Source organism: Hetaerina americana, unplaced genomic scaffold, assembly GCF_022747635.1.
Source record: "Hetaerina americana unplaced genomic scaffold, ioHetAmer1.1.p SCAF_10, whole genome shotgun sequence".
Lineage (NCBI taxonomy): Eukaryota > Metazoa > Arthropoda > Insecta > Odonata > Calopterygidae > Hetaerina > Hetaerina americana.
The window spans coordinates 55508912-55531349 of NW_027286070.1; the positions used below are offsets into that span (position 1 = coordinate 55508912).

General features: G+C 33.3%; 1 protein-coding gene across 6 annotated transcripts in view; it reads right to left on the minus strand.

Moving 5' to 3' along the window:
• Positions 1-22438, minus strand: part of Aldh-III (Aldehyde dehydrogenase type III) — a 90665-nt gene that overhangs the window by 15545 nt on the left and 52682 nt on the right. For 5 of the 6 annotated variants that reach the window (XM_071598683.1, XM_071598681.1, XM_071598686.1 and 2 more), the window contains exons 3-10: positions 17824-17967; positions 17645-17740; positions 15192-15413; positions 13270-13433; positions 11779-12009; positions 10834-11034; positions 3901-4016; positions 245-380 (exon numbers count right to left, since the gene is read on the minus strand). In XM_071598683.1, coding sequence (XP_071454784.1) covers positions 245-380; positions 3901-4016; positions 10834-11034; positions 11779-12009; positions 13270-13433; positions 15192-15413; positions 17645-17740; positions 17824-17967 — 1310 coding nt within the window. Of the gene's footprint in view, positions 1-244; positions 381-3900; positions 4017-7203; positions 7320-10833; positions 11035-11778; positions 12010-13269; positions 13434-15191; positions 15414-17644; positions 17741-17823; positions 17968-22438 lie in introns of all 6 variants that reach the window. The other variant, XM_071598682.1, reaches the window with a different exon arrangement.

A 22438-nucleotide genomic window follows, 5' to 3' on the forward strand; every position in this document is an offset into this window, starting at 1 on the left:
GATTGAATAATAGCAAACAAAGGTGACCTTATGTGCAACACTATTGGTACTGAACTGAAACTTAATAGTTGTCACAGTGAGAAAACTTCTGTTAGGGATACATACATGTATAAGTACCATCAGCAAAATGGCGAGAACATATTCGGGAGAGCTTCAAATGTCAATTTTCATTCAAATAAGTAAATAAATTTCTTTTCCCAAACATTATGTATTAAAGTTGACAAAAATTTTCTACAATACTCACGCTCCAAGCGTTTCTCCTATGGTCCCAAAATTTTTCACCAGGCAGCCCTTCATGTGACTGAATGTGTTAAAGCTGTGAATGCCATGGTAAGCTCCCATTCCACTCTGGCCAACACCACCAAATGGAAGACTATCAACTAGAGAAAAACATAAAAATATAATGATAGAAGCAATTAATAAGCATTAATTACAGCATATATTTTTCAAAATAAATAATTAGGCAAATATTTATAATGAGAAAAGTGCTCCTTCTTCAAAAAGATGTCACAAAATTGTTCTCCTTCTCATATGCCCAAGTCAAGTAACTTAAAAAGTATTCAATAAAGTATTTTGTTTCATTTATGGCTACAGTAAAGTTTTGAATATATTTTACAGAGAAATAAAGTGAATGTCTTTATGTGATGCTGAAATGGCCAAAGTACAAAGTATATTGAACTATTAATTACAACAGAGTGCATTTTTTATATTAAACAAAAATGCTATTCCTAAATTTATAAAAAAATTAACACAAGTAATGTATTACACACACTGTCACCAAATTTTCTGTGTAACAAGAATGTGAATCATGCACATTTTTTTCATTGGGTAGCAATCAAGATTAGGATATAATTAAGATTATCTAGAGAAATTAATCAAAAATTCCAAGCAGGTAATGAGAAAATGAAAACTGTTGATGGGGCCTCTGCATGAAACAGCCACTAAAGCACTTAAGGCAAGCTACTAGTGAATTTCTGGACTAAATGGATGATCATATATTCAGAGGAAAATGAAACTAAGCATTTTACTCCATTTACTTCCCAAAACATAGATGCCACCAATATCCATAAGCTAATGCCATTTAGAACCCTCATCATTATCATAAACTACATTCTATAATTAGTTCCATATTTTTTTGAGTAATCTACCAGTTAAGGTAGGTTTTGGATTGACATAACTACCAAATCAATATTTTTCAACTCCTAACAAAACACAAACCAGCAACCTACTCTACATCAAGTCCCTCTTCATCTCTGAGTACTTCCTTCCTCCCCTCATCCCATCCAACACTCCAATCCTCTTTCTGCCCTATCCTTATTTGCCTAACATTCTCCCCTCTATTACAGTCTTCAACATCCCACTGCCGACCAATATGCCCTTCATCCATTTTTCCTGCCTACTTAGGATTTCTCCCAACAAAGCCCTCTCCTTGCCCACAATACCTAGTACTTCCTCATTTGTTTTCCTTTCCGTCCACTTCACCTTCTCCTGCCTTCTCCACACCCACATTTCAGAAGCCTCCAATCTACTTCTATCATCCTGCTTCAGTGACCACGTTTCCGTGCCGTACATAACTACCCTCCATTGTTGGGAGGTATATCTCGCCTAGTACCACGAGCTAAATAATCAATATAAACCCAAGTATAGTTTAATATACATGCACTTAGTCACAAATCACAAATCTACAATCCAAAAACCTTGCCTACTGTGAGCCTATAGTACCTAGTTACTTTTACAAACTGGAGGAACTATAGGAGATAGAGTGAAAGTAACTTTAACGGAGTCATCTGCTAATACGCATTGAAATGAACTGATTGCAAAGCATAAAAATAGGATGATTAATTTTTACACTTTGACATTGATACCTAGTCATTGCCCAATTACAGATTTAATCCTTTCAAATGCCAGTTTTCACCCAGAGTCCTCAAATAACCTGAACTTGGCTACTTTGGTATAATACCAATCCACTTTTAATTTCTGCTAAGCATTTACAGTTAAAGAAATCAACATAACTTCATAGAAATTTTTTTATACTTCATAATAGAGTAATTTGTGGTATTTTCCCTGGTAGCAACACTAGTTTCATCATCAATATTAATTTTAGATTATTTTTAAGGTAAATACTAATATAGCTTCATATTTCCCTCAACCAGACGTGCATGTTTTGAATGGGCAAGAATGTATAACAAAGCACTAAATATTACCACAGTAGTTGATGTATCACTGTTAATATACATTGGTATATAGTGCATTAACGGCATCTGGGAAAGGCATGGACACTGAAAATTTGCCTTAAAATAGGGCTACTCACAAAGCGTTCACAGGGCATTACTATATTTGTTAAAGAGATATAAACCAAAACCCAAAAAAAAAAGCTTCAACTAATGGCACTACTGGTTTCTGAAAGTCATTATATTTCTTTGCGCTGGCCAGCCAAGTAGGTATGTTGCCAGTCAAATGGTAAGTGTATAAGAGTCATCTTACATATTACCAAGGATCAAATAGAGCATGCTTCCTCAACAGAAAATTTTTAATTCCAGAATTAAATGCCAAATTCTCAAAGTATCACGGACTGCCCACAAATACTTTTAGTTAGAATTCAGATTTTTTTATAACTGGAAATGTCTTCACATACATTTGGATCAATTAAAATATAATATAGAACGTAAAGCAGTCAAAGTGTAAGTAAATAAAAGACATTTTCCAAATATGATTAGGAACTTGCTCTTTTAAAGAGAATCAAAATTCTTAGCTTAGACCTTGTCTGTTAATCTTGCATATCAGTGGTTGATAGTGATTCCTTTTTCTTAATCGTTTTTGATATCTCCAAGGTCTAGAGGCCTGGTCTTCAATAGCTCTTTTATTTATTACATAGTCATCTTCTGAGAAGTTATATTTGCCACCCACATGTAAAATACACTGACATTGAAGTAGAGATGTAGCAAAAAAACAAGATGGGTTTCCATGAAAAAATTTATGAAGAATTTTGGTGTGGGAAAGAAAAGATTTAGGACATCATGAAAAACACACAGAATATCACTAGAGAGAATGGGAACAAAATATGAACCAGGGAAATAAACCATTAACACAGTAATCCACCCAAAGGTCAGTTTGGTAGGTGATGGTAAAGTTCCCCCAGTACTAAGCCCGACGGTGTGTGAAATTCACACATCAGGGTATGGGGGCAGTTCCTTTCCCTGAGCCGATTATGATTTCCCAGTATCCGAAAAATCACATAGCTTGGGTGAAACTGAGATTACTCAGAGAGGCTCGCCCGGATTTTAAACCCAGGCCCTAGAGTCAGTAGTCCAACACTCTACCCCTAGACTACCTCAAACCACTCAGAGGAATTAATGCAATCAAAAATAAAAACATGACACATGAAACTCTATAGCTTGTTTGAAAGTAGCTAGTGAACTTATCAAAGATTCATCACATATATTATCATTATTATATGTGCAGACAAATGTACATTAGCATCAAATATATTCAACATACAAGTAGCTATTCCTATTTTCCCTAAGTGTACCCTAGTCAACTTCATTCAGCAGAGAGTACTAAAGATGGACGATATTTGTAGAACGAGTGGCATCCATATTTGGTAGATTTTACTGCATCAAGAAGCCATATTTACAAAGTTTCCTAAAGGCCTTGAATTAATGATAAAATGCAATACTTAATTATCCTAACAATTAGCATGACGTCTTTCATGCATGAAAACATGCTGAGTCTATGGAACAATAAGCAATTTAAGTCTAATAACAAGAGTGGCATGCACAAATACTAAATAATACATGGTCTTCAGTATTATTTTGATTTGTATTAGTAAATTCATTATGAATTTCGTGAAATAATAGTTCATAGTATGGTTGTATTTGAATTAAGTGGTCACATATTTACCTCCAAAGTGCATTACGACATCATTACAACAGATTCCTCCACATGAAACATTAGTCATCAATTGATCCCTGGTTGCTGTCGATTCTGTGAAGATGTACATGGCTAAAGGCTTTTCCCTGCACCAATGAGGAGAAAGATTTACTACATTTTCTCAGAGAAAAATTAAAGAAATCAAGAAGATGCAACCCTCATTCTAACAGTTGAAAGTGGAAAGCTTTTACCACCACCTTGTTTTATCATCATGAAGTACAACTAAACCATGATATTTGCAAGAGAATCATTAATTTTTTAAGAAGTGTAGGGATTACTTCTTTCATTCTAATGTCCTCAACATATAATGACTGGCAATGAACTAATGTAAGCGGTTAATGAAGATCAAGGGCTGTAATCAATGGTATCATTTCCATAAAATGAACCATTCATAATATGAATTCTACAAACGATGTCTACCTATTTGAATGTACACTTTTACATGAGGTAATAAATACATAAGCATAATGAAAGAGAATCAAACAGGAATATAATTCCAAAATTAGGCATCTCCTAAATGACAAAGTTCTAAACATGCTCATATGTATTCATATACTACACTACAAATGAACCTGTGAGAATAAAAACTCCATTTTAGGTTGGGGAAGAGTGTCAACAAGTGCCCTTCCTCTCTAAATTATAATAAAATATTTCCATCCCTTATCTTCATGTCCTCAAACAATTTAGCTCAAATACAAGAGAGCACTGCTAATTTAATTAATAAATCATTATTGAAAAGTAGCTAATCTTGATGCCAGTATCATTTTACAATCAAGCAGAGTGTCGTTTATAACGTATTCTGAGTAGAACAATATATGGAAAAAAATCAAGTCTAACCATCATTCCATTCACACACCAAAAGAATCAGCTGACTCAGTTTTTTTCCAGGCATATTGATGGAGTTGAGATAAAAATTAGAATTCAAAAGATGAATTATTTTTTAATTAACCACTAATGCTCGGATATGTTTCTGTTCTTTTTATGCTGCAATGGTTGGCAACTTCATTTTTTTGTTTGGTCATGACAAGGTCACTAAGTCTCCAGTTATTTAAATAAATAATTTAATATGAGTGGTAATTCATCTAGTACTTTAAATTTGCTAATGATTTACACGAACAGAAAAAAGCATACACCAATGTAGCCAATCAAATGAGAACATAACATCCCTGCACTTCTTTTAAATCATTCTCAAGCATAACATTATATACAAATACTTATATGCTTTCCCCTTTGTTTTCATATTTTACCCAGAAAAATTAGTAAGCTACAGAGAACATGAGTGAAAATAATTAGCCGATAGGCTACATGTCCAAGCCTATCCTATTGTAAGAAAAATATTAACATAAAAGATCCCTACATTCCTAATCTATCCGCTTAGTTTCAGGCACATTCATCATTACCCAGAAGTTAACAGATATTATAATACATTTTAATGAAATCTTTTTATCAAGTTTTTTTAATAGGTGTTAATCCTATGTCAAATCAAATACCTGAGAGTGTGAAATATGTAGTATAAACTGATACCTAGGAAAAAACCATCTACCATGTATACACCAGGAAAATTAAATCAATTTTTAAAAGCATACTTTAAAGAATATACATTTTTGGGTGATTTGTTTTGATATAATGCATTTCATAATTCCTTGAACCAAAGAACAGCAATACTGGAAGAGATGTTTTCTGTTGGACAGGGTCAAGCAAAGACACTAAAAATTATAAGCAGTATAAGGTCAAGAGCTTCAACATTAATAATAATTTTAAATACCAATATTTTCATTCTCCATAGCATCTTAAGAATACAGAATATATTCTAAGTTCCATAAATATAGGCCTGGCCAACAACACCTGCATTGCTAAAAAGAAGAAGAAAAAATTGCAATTAAGTTAGTTGGAATATTTACACAGATGTGAATAATAGGACTGAGGAAATCAAGCATGCAGGTAAACCAATACCAAGTCAAGGTAAAACAGCAAACCGCACACCACAACCATTGCAATGCTAATTATGAAAAATACACAATTTTGTCAATCTCAAGGCAAACACCTGGCAATAAATTGGTACACATAGGCACCTACAATAATTCTCCAGCCCATAACTATCAGCATGTAAGAGAAAAGAATACTATATACCTACCCATGCTACATTTTACATCTGTTTAATCAGGTATAAATAGTATCCAAATAAGAACTTTCAATTTTTAGCAACTCAATAAAGAAATATTTTTAGAAAAGAAACATTTTTAGAATAGAAATATTTCTAGAAAAGAAATATTTTTAGCAACTAAATAAAGAAATATTTTGTCCATTTACCACTTCTTGAATAAACCATTGAATACCATCAAAATAACATTTACACCCATACTAATTGATAAAATACAAATGATAGGCACAGACAATTTCCAAGAAAGTAGTATTCAAATGGAAAGTTGTTTCCTCCATACATCCAATATAGCCACCGCAAACTGAAATAATTTTATTAACCAGCTCAACAGAAAAACTATTATTATATATTTTCAATGCGAATATTTTAATATTCTGTAGGCTCTTTCATTAATTGATGCTAATTATTCTCATTTTTGACCAAAATCAGATTAATTTAATGGATGCAAAATCATTCCAAAATATTATTTTTAAACTATAACTGAACAAGGAATGCTTTATGATGGTGTTTCACAATTTTTTTTAATGCCATGTTTCACATTACTTAGCTCATTTTTGGAAAAAACATATCTCATCCCATACTCATCAACTTTAATTGATTTTCTATGAGGCACACCCAAAACAAGCAAATGTACATAAATAAGTAAACTTAACATGAAACTAAACATATTTTATGGTACTCAAGCTTTATCAAACATGAACATTTTTAAACACTGTATTGAATATTGTAACTAAGCGTATAGAATTAATGAAAATAAGAATAAATTATCGATATGAAAGGGAGTAATCAGCCTAACACCTCCATAATTTTCAAAACTTCCATGCTGATAAATTATGAACAACTGGCAATATACATTAAGCTGCACCAGTCTAATTCTCTAGACCAATAATTCTATAGACTCTTTACTGTAAACCCTGGCAATAGATATGAATCAAGTGATTAAAAACATACACTGAAATTGGCATGATTTAATCAAGCAACCAAAATTACTGCTACACAAACTTATTAGCATGAGCTGAAGAAAGTAGAACATCATGGATTGGACAAAATATATTAGGTGGGAAATGTGAATAGGCCTAAATCATGTTGCAGAAGAGAGATGGACGACTCACCACCAAAGTGAAGAATGGTGTCATTGACGCAAGCTGTGCCACTTTGCACCTGTGACAGGAACAAGCCCTGCAGTGCCTTATCCATGGAGAACACATACAAGGTGAGAGGTGAGTCTCTGCATATGCACAAATACAACAAGACGTGAAGTGGAAAATTATGTCGAGGAAGGGTAAGGAGATAAAAATATTTGGGTGAGGTTTTTCAACAAACACAATGATACAGGATTAATGGCAAATCAAACTGGCAGACAGCACAAATCGTGAGTGAATAAATGACAAAGCACTGCAGTGATAAAAATATAAGGACGCATTTTAGATTAATTAACTGAAAGAGAGAGAGTAGATGGTAGTTATTATGGGAGAAAATCAACAGGTTATTTTGTCATATATACTGTGCCATAAACCTAAATGATGAGTATAGTTACCATAAATTCAAAAAAATAAGCCCCATACAAGTTATTTACCCAAGAAACCTTCATTGTTTGCCCTTGTCTTATTCCCTCTACAAGTGTACAGATATAAGACCATGTGTAGCAGACTACTGATATAATTCATAGTTACATACTTCCATTTCACTGCATCCCAAACCAAATTATGATGCTGGAATTCAATTCACTGACTAAACACAATACATTTAATTTATTTGTAACTCCAAAAGGTTTTTATTAGATTAGTTCAAGGTGAATTAGAAAAATTGAAAACATTAAAAACATAAAATGGTAAAAAAAATTAATTTGATGAAATGCATTGTTAAATCAATATGAATCCCGAAGAGCCATATGAATGTTATAGCTGGATGATGACCACATCCCATGCGATGGAAGCATCCATTTGGGCTGATGATTAGAAAAAAGAAACCAGGAACATAACATTAGATATTCACATTAAAAACCCATTTTGTATAATGTCTTAATATACATACATTCATGCTTCTGTCGCATTGAAAATAAATATGTCATTTGAGAAGTGTTAGCAAACATGGGAAAAAGACCAACAAACTGTTAATTCCAATGGTTTGCTACCAAAATGCCAATGAATGGCTTTGATGGATAATAAAAGTAAATTATTTTGCTTATGAGGTCATTCTAATCATAATTTATTCCATTGCCAGTAAAATTTCTAACAATCAAATGTTGCTGATAACTCTGGTATCTTTCCCATCACCTGATGCCATTGTTATAATGGGTTTTTACTACCAAATTATATACTGATATGCAATATATGCCATGATGCCATGCAATAGGATGTACATCAGGGTGACCAAAATAATTATATTTCTAAAATTAAAAGCTTTAAAGGTTCTTTTACAGAAATATGTTTTTCAAAGAGTTCTTATCACACACACACACACTGCGCAGTCAGCAAACTTAGCCAAGTATTACATAACATTAAATTTTCAAAGGAAAATCCCAGGACATTGCCTTCTACTATAGTTCAACTTAAGTTAATGAATGAATGCTAGCCAGGAGGGAACAGGATTGGTCCGATCCAAACAGTGATAGAAAACACCCTTCATGCCTTGATGAAAGTTGGCCATTGATTTCTCAAAGGATATAGGCTCTCAACTGACTTGTAACAAAAGATATACTTCTTATATAAATTACAAATGCCTTGGAGAATTTAAGGAAATAACCCTGTAAATGCATCATCCAAATGGTGATGATCTTGTGTAACTAATTTTCAGTATGACCATAATGCTCAACACTGCAATCACCATTAAAATTCCAGCCTACATGAAGTCAAAATTGAACAAAAATGTCAATACTAAGCATGATCACATACATTTTCTTAGTCTTAGTCCATAGCAGAAAAACATTAACGAGTACAGAGAGGAGTCCCAGTTTGAAAATTAATAGTAATATGCACCTAAAAATGCTTCATTAACTACAAGTTATAATCAACTGAGTTAGTGATTTCTAAATTTATCTCAAAAATATTTTTTTTCGCAAAAATGTAGAATAAAATTTAGAGAACTTAGAGGATTTATGAAAACAAGAATTTCCTGGATATTTAGAAACGTCAAGTCCCAGTTTTCAAGATATGTGGTCTACCTATGCTTGCAAACATTTCCCATTTTTTTAGATTTAAAATATCTTGTGCGGCTCCAGAGTTGATAAAACCAAGTAACAGGAATAAGTTTATCATTCACCCGTTCAGGAGGTTAATGTGCTGTCAGCTCATGAATTCCAAGCAGACCATATACTGTAAAAGAACATTAGATTCCCAAAGATAAACATGGCATCCAAAACATGGTATTAAAAAGGACTACAGCTCTGGCATTACCATCAACCTATTAACCAAACTGAAATGTTCATTTATTTGGATGATTCAAGAAAAGATAGGTGAATTAGAGCTATTACATATGTACAGCAAATATGTATGTCTAATAAATGAATAACGAAATACTTTTAAAAAATTCATCTCAAGCAAACATTTATTTAACACCCCAAAATTTGCTTCAAAAAGATCTCACCATATCACCCACAGGTGGTGGCGGCTTAATTAGCGAGGGTGGAGCTCACCTTGTACCAAGCCCCATAATTGTGTGAAGTCCACAAAATGTGTGAATTTCACAGAATCAGGGTGATCAGGCTCCTCCCCTGTGCCACTTGCGGTTTCCTAGAAATGTCTCAAACCAGCAAAATCAAGCAGTTCGAGTTTACATGTAACTAGGGGTATCCAGCGGAATCACCCACAATTGAATTAATATCAGCAGACAGACTACCCAATAGTTTAACAAGTTAAAACTCTCAAAACATTTCTAAGCAACAGACAGAAGACGCATAAAATATATAATATAATATTATTATTATCATCATAATTTTGATTGCTATAATTTAGTGTTTTATTATTTTCTATATAAATAAATGGAAACACCAATGTATTAAAATAATAAATCTTAAATAATATCATATATCTACCACAGTGCATTAAAAGGATTCTGGAAGTAAAGCAGAAGAAATATTTGCGGAGATGAATGGATAAGTAGTTATATGAGATAGAAAAGGGCAACCAAAAAGAGGAAAAACATAATAGGATTTATGGTACCCATCTTTCTGCTAATTAATTCTCAAGTTCTTACAAACTATATAGCAAATCTATGTTTACATAGTGGCCACCACTTATATTAACAAAGATCATTTTAAAATACGGCCATCACACTTATTATAGTATTACGGTAATAATTTATCATATATTTATCAGAAAAACTGTTTAAAAATATGCATTAGGTTCAATTCACTTTCACAAGACATTATCATTGAATTATGGTCTATAAGTACAACAGTTGAACTCCGTGAGCCTGGGATGTAGTACTGCTTCCAAACTGCTAAAAAGAAATTCTTTTGGGGAAGAAAATTCATAGTTCCTGTGATCAAAGAAACCAACAATTTGAGCTAATTGTATCTATTTCTTTAGTGTAAAAGCTAAACTCTTTTAGAAATGTTTATGCATCATCATTTAAAAGTTTTCAAAAATGAACCACCACTGGATACATCTCAAGTGCTCAAAATATCAAATAGCTCTTGAAGGGCTCAAAATCATGGTTTTATATCTGCATACTACTATCATTACATAAAATACTAGAAGTAATCAACCAGCAAATACTAAATAAAACAAAAAAACACGAACCTGGCATTAATGAATTGAATGGCTTCATAAGCATTATTTACATTCACAATTGGCAGAATTGGGCCAAATATTTCCTCCAGCATTATAGGATCAGATGGGCTCACATCCTGAAGAATTGTAGGCTCGATAAATAAGTCACTGGCATCAGATGTTCCTCCCACAGCAATTTTCCCACTCTCTTTCATCAATCGTGTTAATCGCCTGCATAAAAAAATTACATTAATCCACTCATTACCATAAAAATATAGTTTACCCGAAAAGTCATACGTGTACACATAAACACAAAAAATTCAAAATCTCATAATTGTACCTAATTTTTTTAAACTAATTATTTATCAGCTAACTAAATGATTATTAGTCTCAAGAGACTAATTTTCACAGTTACTTATGCTTCCCAAGTTCACTGTTATAGTAAGTGATCTTAACAGCAGAAATGTAGTTAACAAATAAAAGAAGTACGTATTATGTAAAAGCATGAAAAAGAGCATCACTTGTCATGAAGAGTGAATGTAAATTTCAAATCATCAGAGGAGGAAGAACTAATAATTATACATCCCTTTATGACAAAGGTGATTGGCAACAGAAGTTAGAAAGCCTTGAAAACCCTTCTATTGAAAATCAAAACACATTAACTGCTACCCTTAGGTGACAAAAGGGAAATTTCTAATCCAACACTATTTTATGAAATAATCCAGCACATCAATTTATTGCATTAAAAATTTCCCTCTTGATTTTATAAATTTTGATTGAACTTTTCCTTCATTTTAGGAACTAAGTCACATATTCTTCATCCATTTTGACAACTATATAAGTAATCTACTTGTAAAGAGATTAAAGTAATTAAAACCAATGCATTTGCCTGGACATTTTCTCTGTATTCTGTAGCAAGCTACAAAAAAACAATTATCTAACATAATACATTAGATTTATATTTATTATACTTACTGATAATGGCGCTCAGAAATTATTCTGCAGAAATCAGGGGACTCTTTGGTATTCTCTCCATACCATTCTTTTAGAATGACCTTTGTTTTTTCCACAAACTCATCTCCAACTGCTTTAGTGCAAAGAAGATAGTCTGGGGCTATGCATGTTTGACCAGCATTGACAGTCTTTCCCCACATTATACGACGCACAGCTTTATCCATGTCTACTGTAGAATCAAGGTACACGGGACTAGATGTGATAAATAAGGTGCTCAGTTAGATGACATAAGCAGAAATTAATACTGAAGCATTCACTAACAAACTAGGACATTTTCAAAAATTAAACTCTCAAAAGTACACATCAGCATACAAGTGGGGCATACTAATGTCTATATCCATTTACCTATTTCATCTAATATGTGTTCCCACAACAATAAAAGCTCATCCTGATAAAAAGTCTAAGAAACTCTCACTTTACAGCAGGGTTAGGTTACTTTAAAATAAGTCATTAAATGAGTGTCTTTTTACATATATTCCTAAGGTAAAATGAGTGATGATTCCCTTAAAATGACTAGACGTTGACATCTCTAACATATACAGTAGGTACATATCATCAAAGCAAAGCCATAACAAAAATACATTTCCCCATGGACTAGCCACATGCAAAAATGATACTAAGTGCTGATGACAAAAATATAACTAAAATATGAGTGTATGTAAAACATATCTGTTAATGCTGCCATTCATTTAAAGTCACTCAAAAGTACGGGACTCAACAAGGCACATTTTTTAACATTTATGTGTCTGGTTTATGTTAGGATTTTATAAATGCTAAGTTTTAATTTGCCACAGAAATTAATGAAGAACATGAACCAAATTATAAAAGTCACTTCAGGCATGCCATTTGGTGGATTGCCTTTTATGTACTGGTCATTATTGGAAAAAAAAGTAAGTTAGTGGTTTAATGAATATATGAATATTGGAAGCAAATTGCCATTAAGCAATGTACACTGGTTATCAATTTCATAGCAATATTACAGCCTTAATTTTTCCTGAAATAGTTTTTCATCCATCTCAGACTAAATAAAAAGATGAACAAAATGTCCCATTACCACTCTGACCTACTTCCCACTTTTGGGAAGGACACTAAATTCTGCTAAGTAATCCACTAAATTCTAAAACAAATTCATCCCTGCCATTTTTTTACTAGCAAAAACAAAGCAAAAAATAATAATACCTGTCCAACTGATTAATCTATGAAATACAGCTTTTTATATGAAATCAATGACTTAACTCACTATAGATTCTCAATAGGAACTTGTTGAGAAGGACCAAAGTGTTCCATATTCCAATCTCCCTCTAGTTAAATATTGCCATTGTGCCACAGTTTCTTTTGGAAAAATAGCAATTTTGGTTCTAATTACTTATAATATGTTCTGGATATGCTTGTGACCTTAAGAGGAAAAATCCTCACCAAATTGAAATACTTAAGTCATGAAAAAATCCTCACCTTTTACCCCCCAGCTCTAGAGTGACAGGAGTCAAGTGCTCATTGGCAGCAGCTCTCACTATTTTTCCTACAGCAGTTGATCCAGTGTAGAATACATAGTCGAATCGATTTTTCAATAGCTCTGTGGTTTCAGGAACACCTCCAGTGACCACTTGATAGCATTCCTTCAGAGTAAAATGGAATATAGAGATAAAAGTTGAACAAATAATAGAAGTATCATTAATTCATAAATCACTTTCAAAACATAAAAAAGTATTGCATAGTAATATAATAATTATGAAACATTAAATACCCTAAGAATGTGGGTTCAGATAAACAAGTTGACAGCTGGTGATAATAAAAGGGACTTTGGTATATGCTGTTAACTACAAACCATATTCAGTTTGATAACAGGAATTTTTTCCTAAAGGTTCAACTCAGCATTCACAGAATATCCCCAATGCTTTTAAGTAACCAAAAAAATGAATTTTCCATATCATAACTGTGAAAATGTTTAGCCAAATTAAAATTTCTTAGATATGATAATATATTAGAAATGAAACTTGGCAATCCAAAGCTATAGCATTGCAGTTTTCAGCCTCTGATTCCACGGTGGTTGTTTTTTTGAAGTTACACAGTAAAAGCATTCTGTCCCATGAATGTCCATTTGTCATTTTAATTTAGCATAATGAGTTCAGTAACTAATTTTTTAAAATATTTTATCATATTTATTCTATGAAATACTTCCCTAAATCACAGAAATTCAAGATATTTGAACAAAATTACCAATCTTCAACTGATTATTTTCCAAAATATATAGTTTATTTGTTCCGAGATTTTCCCAGAAATTCAATATTTTTCCCTGAAATTCAATATTTACCCCTGCTAAAATGCTGACATCTAAACTGAAATTTTCACATATGAATACCTATAATAGTTAAAAGCAATTACAATCCTAAACTTCACAAGATCTTGCAAGGTTAGCATTCACCTGGTACTACACCATATACAATGTTAATTCACATTTTCAGAGTATAGGGTGCATTCCCTCACTTCCAGTGGTGTCATAAAAATTGTAAAACAAGAAAATCATGCCATTTGGATTAACCAGAGAGAGGCAGAGGTATTTGTCAAATTTGAATACATGACCCACAAGTCAACAGCCAAGTGCTTCGCCCACTAACTTACAAGACCAATCAAAAAAAACATCTCAATGAAAATGAGGCAGTAAGTATCCATTATTCAAAATATCTATCATTTATCTGTTATATGCCAGCACATTAATGTCATGGCAGCAACATTGATTATGGTTTGACAACCTACAATGATTTTTTTCTGCTAATGAGACTACGAAAAGAATTAAATAATTGTTAATAAGTTGGGGGAGTGAAATTATTCATTAATAACCTAATTTATATGGAAATCGCTGATAATTACATCTCAGCATCAATGATTTGCCAAAACCATCCATATCTTTTCTCACAATCTTTCTCACTTATTATCTATTTTCCTTGATGAAATAACTTTTTATGTTTTGGTCAAATTATAAAAGAATGAGAATAAGAAAAATAAGAATAATAATTATGTTTTTTACACTGCATGAGCTACAAGAAATTGGACCCTTGCATAATCACATGAGCTGAGAGCAGGGTTCATCATGGGTTGAAATAATTTTCAGAGTAAATCAAAAATAAGAATGAGTAAAAGATTTTCCATCTTAATGCGTTAACATTCTCAATGTTTCTTCATCCAAATAAACTGACGGATTCTGATTTCTGTTTTAAATGTATCTTAAAGATACACACAAAGTGAAATTTCAATAAGTGGAGTCTCACCTTTTCTTGCAACAAGCCATACTGAAAATAGGCCACCATCATTCCACATCATCACAATTTGACTATATAAGATTACACATAAGTAGTTATGAAATAATTATTACTCACCTGATCAAGATAACGAGGCAGTAAGTCTGCCATAAGTTTTGCAGATGCACTAGAAACTTCAGATGGCTTCAATATAACACAGTTTCCAGCTGCAATGGCTCCAGCCACAGGCACAAGACACAATTGGAAAGGATAATTCCATGCTCCAATAACAAGCACCACACCATATGGTTCTTTGAGTAAAATGACTTCATCCAAAATGTTTACAAACTGCTTGGATGGCTGCAATAATAATAATACAGAAATAAGAAAAGTGTGAAGGCATGTCAACAATCTTAAATCCTTCATTTTATATTTATCCAATCTCTCTGATGAAAATAACATAATAACATGGCTATGGAATGGATATTTCCCTCCAGGCTGTTCAAAATGGTTTCCATTTTTTATTTTTGTAATGAATGATCACGTAAATATATCTAGTTTGCTTATATTAGGATATATGTAATATTTTTGAGGTATTTTTTTAAATTTTAGATAAAAACAGCCAAAGTGAGATGGAAGATTCCCTTCAAATAAATCATTTGCCGGCCCCAATGGCGGCGGGGTAATGTCCTCATCTGCCAACCCAGAAGTCAAGGGTTCAATGCCCACCTAGGTGGTTTTTCCTCCACCTAGGGCATGGGTGTATGTAATTATCAAATTTTTACATCAATGTTCAAAGTCCGACATAAAAGCTGAAGTACTGTTTTCAGACTAATACACAACTAATCAATAAATTAACTGATCAATTAAAATATCTTTACAAAGATATTGTAGTTGTAGAATGCTCTACATACTCAAAAAATATGAAAATTGAATCTTAAGAATAAGAATTCATTTGAGAAAGAGAGATTCATACCAACTAATAGATATCCTAAAGCAATAAAAATAACATCCCAATTAGTAAGGATTGCCACATCAATGAAAGTATTAAATAACATAGGAATATACCAAAAAGATATTCAAATTATCAAATCCTCTAAAAAACCTAAGTGTACAATTAGGAGTTGGAAACTGAAAGGCACCTATCATGATAGGGAGAGGAGTGAAACTAAGTTATAAGAAAGAGTAATAATTAAGAGAGGTACAGGAAGAGCTGGAGGTAGGCTTGATGGAGGGTAGTGGGCTGATAAAAATTAAATTTAAATTAGCTGCTCATTTGAAATATTAGTAAATCTATCAAGCAAATTGAAGGTTTCACTCAATGAAGAGGCATGGCAAGAAGATAAATCCTTATAGAGAAAAAGTACTCAACATTTTTAAATTTAACTTTTTAAAAAAATAATGTTTTTTAATAAAACCCATGGAGCAATTTAAAGAAATGAATTTGCAAATACTTTAAACAATCAAAATTCAAAACCACAGGGCCCTGGATGGAGATAAAACATAGGCTCACATTAAGAAACATGATACATCCTCATGTACATGTTGCACGGCACTTACAATTATTGTTACACAAACAAAATCAATGGTATACACACTGTGTGCAACATCTGCTTCCCTCTAAATACAACATCATGAGAAACTATTAATTTAACTTTCATGGTTTTGCCATACTGGCAAACATTCATTTAGATTGCATCAATGTTATAGTTGACCTTACCACATCTTACATGCACAGACATGAATGTTTTAAGACAGCACAATGGAAATCAAAGAAAATCATACAGAATAAGTGAGCACAAAAAAGTAAAGTTGATAAATTGACAAAAAATTGTATGATATTGGATGAGGGAGTAAGGAGGGAAGTAAAAAAAAGTCATGGTGACTGATTAAGGAGAAAATAAAAGTCAGGATTGGTACCAAAAAATAACATAATTAATAGATACTGCCGAATCACCAGAATTATTAACAACCTCAATGCATTGGGTATTAAGCATCATTTATCTGCTTTTAAAAATATGCACTCCCACCAAGCTTCATCACAGATTTGTATTATGCAAATGCATACTTGGAAAATTAAAATCAAATTTAATTTATTCATTGTTTTCAATGGAAATTTAAAGGAGAATAATGACAATTTGCTTTACAACAATTTACCCCAATTTACCTCAATTGATTGAGGTTTATATTTGCATTTTCACATGTTAATTTTTAAAATTCTGCACAGACATGTTTGATTAAGTTCCAAATGCAAATTAACTACGCAGAAGTGAATTGCTCTCAAAATTGAACAGAGAATTTACTGAAATATGTACTGACATGTTTAATGCATGAAATCACCTCATTACAATCACTTAAGACAAATATTCATTCAAATATCATAAATGAAATTTTCCTTACAAATATGTCTATGGAATGTACACCTTTAGAAAAATAATCATTGCAGACAGCCAACTGCTGTAATATTGTTGCCTTTTGCTAATTCATTAATATGACTCAAAATAAGTTAACAGCATGGGATGTGAATGACATAAAGGATAAAGGTCTGAAATAACTTATTCAATAAAACTTCACAAAAAAGATTCCCTCACCTTATCAGGCTTGGCCCATTCTTTGACGCTATCTATAGTTGCCAACAAGTCATTTATCAAATAATCTATCTCTAGAACCATTGACTCCTGCTTGCTCTGAAACGGATAAAGTTCAATTAGCTTTACATATCACCTGCCAAAAGAATTGTGATCGCAATAATGTACAAAACAGCACTAACTTTTCTCAGATCCTTGGCAAGAGCATCAATCATATCATTAGTATGCTCCTTGTAAAATTGTAAAAGTTTCTTAAGCTGATGGATTCTGAAGTCTACACTCTTGGTTCGGCCACTTGCAAAGGCTCTTCTTGCAGTCTGAACAACCTAATAGATGATTAAATAACATTAAAATTAACTTAATTCTTACCAGCAAATTGGCTTAACTAGAGAGCATATTAAATTTAAGTAATAGTTATCTGACATTATATTCTTAAACAAAATAAATATTTGCATCTTATTAAAAAAAGATAATTATGGGTTTAAAGTTAAAAATCAGATTCATACATTCTCTATTATACCCCAGTGGTGATTATCAAAGTAATCCTTTAGAACACGGTGACTTAGACAGATAAAATGACATTCTTGTAAAGGGAACTAACTTTTAAAAATACAATTTTGATCCAGCATGCCTTGCATATTGCTTGTATCATGTGGATTCACCTCAATTTTTGGTTGCATTTGGTTCATGATTAGTATTTCCTTGCAACCATTCAACAACTGCTCTGTCAATGCATGCGATCAAATGTAATTAACATGAAATAAAAGTACTTTAACATGGAATTATCACCAGGTCATGGATCATTCACCAAGTCAAACTTACCTCCATGCTGAACATTTTAAACGCTAATAAATTGCGAAAATTGTCGAGGAATTTTCTTTGCATAACATTTACCCCCTTTTGGTAAAATCCCTGCTCCCTGAAGATAGGCGACTAAACCAAAGACTCAGATCATTAAGTCTGGTCGATGGGCGGGAGGTGAATGTAACTGCTTGCTTTTCGTTGTAGGGATTCATTGATTTTCTAGGAAAAACTTCTTTACACAGAAGTGCATAAAAATTTCGTCGTCATTTTACGTAAACCAATAAAAAAACAATTCCACAATAGAGTACATTTGGAATTGCAACTTTTTCATTTTTCTTTTCTTCGTAGGTATCTGTACCTATCAAAAGCATGATTATTGGTGTTATTCATACAAAACTCACCAATAACCTCTCTCAAAGCAATTACCCAGTAACGGTGGTCATTTCGCAATTCATAACTCACGGAATCATACAACGAAACATCGCCGCCAGACGCTGGAGTGCAAATTGTTTTCTTTTCAGATGAGCGTCTAGGCTGTAAACAACAGTATGTCGAAAAATCACCACAGGTTTCTCTAAATCCGGCTTTCCACTGCTTAAATTATGCCATCCGCAGAGATTCAACGTCCTAACGTTAGGATTTCCATTGAGCTTATGTCGCTTTATGTAAATAACTGGTAAATCAATTCAATAGTTTTTCTAATAAAAATAAAAACCTTATTCTATTGATTTCGCAAGAAATTCAATAGCCAGTTACTACAGCACATTTTTCACACAAAACCCAGCAAAATCACCGTCGGTGAATAGCTGATTTCTAGTGAAATTCTTAAGCAAATAATTAAAATAAAATTAATTACATTCCAAATATCAGAACAAAAATTTAACAATATTATTGAATGATGTTCCGAGAAATAACGGCATTTTATAAAAAAACAGCAGAGAGAATGATGGGGAATGCAAAGGGAATAAAAAACTCGTCAAATATGTCTGAGAACAGTATAAAAAATTGGTATTAAATCGCGACTGGGAGGGAGATTATTGAGTCGTACATTACGTACAACCTTTGATTTTAAAATTAGATTACGAGTCAAGTGAGACATGTTTCTACGCTGAAACACGATCCGAAATCTTATTTATATGCATTGTACAATGAATACACAGTTCGTGGCACAGCAGAGATCTTTTGAAATAAAAGATGACACGGGATGAATAATAAATCAAAACGTTTGATTCAAATTAAAAGTAATTGTGCGCTTAACTACAGTAACACTTATTCACTGCTAGTAAATTTCCGATGAACCCACTCGATAGGTTAAAACCAGCGGACGAGTTTAATGATTGTCATGTCATTTCCATTTCATAGCCTCGAGCTTAAGTGGATATACGCTGAATACGCATGTGTCAGAATATGTATGTGGTAATTCTAACAATTGAATGCCACTGACATAAGCGATTCTTTGCGCAACGTACTGTTAGGAAGAGTTTTATCTGAACCGATTTATTTCTGAGACAAGGAAAAGTTTTTTTTAACCATTTTTCTTCATTCTAGTAAGAACGAACAGTCATTCCAAGCAGATAAAGATTTTAAACCGAGTACAGCGATAAATAGTAACTTGACAGATAAGGAAACTATTGACAAAATCAAATATCTAACACAAAATTTATCCCTTGCGTCTACTGAAGCTGCCGTTTAATGTTTGAAGCAAGGGGAAAATAATCGCATTATCTCACATGTTTAAGAGTTCCCATAAATATTTGCCGCTCTATAAGATAAAGCTATAGAGAAATTAGGGGTGTAAATTCTAATGATAGAGTCCACTATACCGGGCTGTCATCATCAGAAAATATACTGAGTGCAAACGAAAGAGACGAGAATGATAAGTCTTCTAATAACACATTTTTTTGTATTAAATGTAAATCCCCAGGGGCCGTACGATTATGGAAGCATCTGCACTAATTTTCCCAGAAAAACCTTTTTAATGCCGTTCCTCATTCAAATTACATACGTGGAGAATGTTTCTCCTAAATATTTAGTATATCATACCACATCTTTCACATACAGGTAATACCTAGAAGTGACGCACATTTCTGCAGCTAGCTTATTGGAGTGATCAAGTATACCAACAATAGGGAGAGAGAGGATGAACTTATTTAGTAAAAGCGGAAGAAATTCGATATGTGGTTTGGCAACAGGAAAAACGTTTACAACTTGCTTTAGTCCGCCACCACCCCGACAGGCCGGTGATTTTTTATTCACTTTATTTATTTATCGGGCGAGAATGCAATACATAATCCACCACCTTCCTTCCACCTAACCCCTTGTCTTCACATTGAAGACGAATACATACACCTAAGCCCTAGGTGGAGGAAAATTCACCTGGGCGGGAATCGAACCCACGACCTGGGTTGGCCGGCCAGACAAGTGGGCGGGAAGCACAGGCCTTTAGGTTCTTTTAGTAATTCACTTTTTTCATTCACTTTAACATGTAACTAAAAGTTCCATGGCTTACTAAAAGTTCCAATATTGAGCCCTGAAAACATTAGTACCATTTAATGCTTGCATATTGTAACAATTAAATAGCGACATTGACTCGAGATGTGAATAACCTGTGAAAATCGCACTTAATTCACGTGCTGGAATTACCACTGAGCGGCCAGTGACGTGGCTTCTTAAAGGGCGGATCCTCCTCGCGACGCAATCAGCCCGTCACTTTCGAAAAGACGATTAAGTGCTACCAAGTTTCGCCTCCAGTTTAAGAGGCAGAAAAATAAAATACATTGGGAAACGAGGAAATGTTTTTCCATCATTTCAATTTTCTCAGAAGTGGTCACGAATTCAGCTTGGAGAATATGAGGCAGATGATGCGCTCTCTTAGGGAATACACGCCAATCACACGCATCTAACAATTTTCAGACTTCAATGAATTCTCAACAATACCTGAGCTATTTATGTCATTTTTTTTAATCAATAGATCTAGCAGAGCCCGAGTGTCGTGATGAAGCCCTAATTTCAAAATTTGATCCGTGACTTGATTGAGTACTTGACCTGACTTGACTGAGGTACGATATCGACAATAGGGAGAATATGTTATACGATCATCATTTTAGTGTTTATTTTTAGGCTTATCCGCTCATCACGAGAATCATTTGTTTTTGATACACCACTTCATGGATTAAAGGAAACAGAACCCTACCCTTCTCCCATGCTGGGAGGGTATCCAACATCTTTCTCGAACATTCGTGTCGTCATCATACGGACTCGCTTCGTTAAGCCGTAATAATAAACCTGGGACTTAATGATTTGTGTGTTGCCGCATTGTGCGCACCCCTCAACGAAAATTTGCAATTAATTCACAGGCATAGACGACAAGTGATATAATACTTGGTTTGTGTATAAGGAAAAATCGCAAGAATCCCTATCGTGAAGTCACACTTCAGCTACCCATTCTGTCAATAACTTCCAAACGGGCGGGCGTCTTTGTTCCTTTAATGTTCGACTCGGCAGTTCGCACACAATAGCTAGCAATGCTCAATTTTCATATGCTCAGTCATTTAATTATAAATATCGCTTTTTTTATTTTTTAAGGAAATATGGACCAATGAGGACATGATAAAAATAGTGATTCTTTCGGGTGGCCGAAAACATCAGAAACTCTGAGGAAGGGATGAATAAATTAGAGATGCTGGGAATAGAAGAACTAGAAAAATGTCATTACTCAATCGACTACTACTAGAGCCAACTACTCTATTCACCTTTTAATACAACCCGACATCAATCCATTAACCTATCAGTTTTAATTGTTCTGAGGTGTTCAATAACTTGAGGCTCAACTCTAAAAGCTCTAAAGACAGTCTAAAATTCCTTATTATTTGCGCACACGAAGTCTGCGTATAGTAATAAATGAGTACTCGTTAACTGTCTACAATTCACATCCGAATTTAAAAGTTCTATGCTACATTAATTACTTTTCAGATGACTTGTAAGTCGACTTGT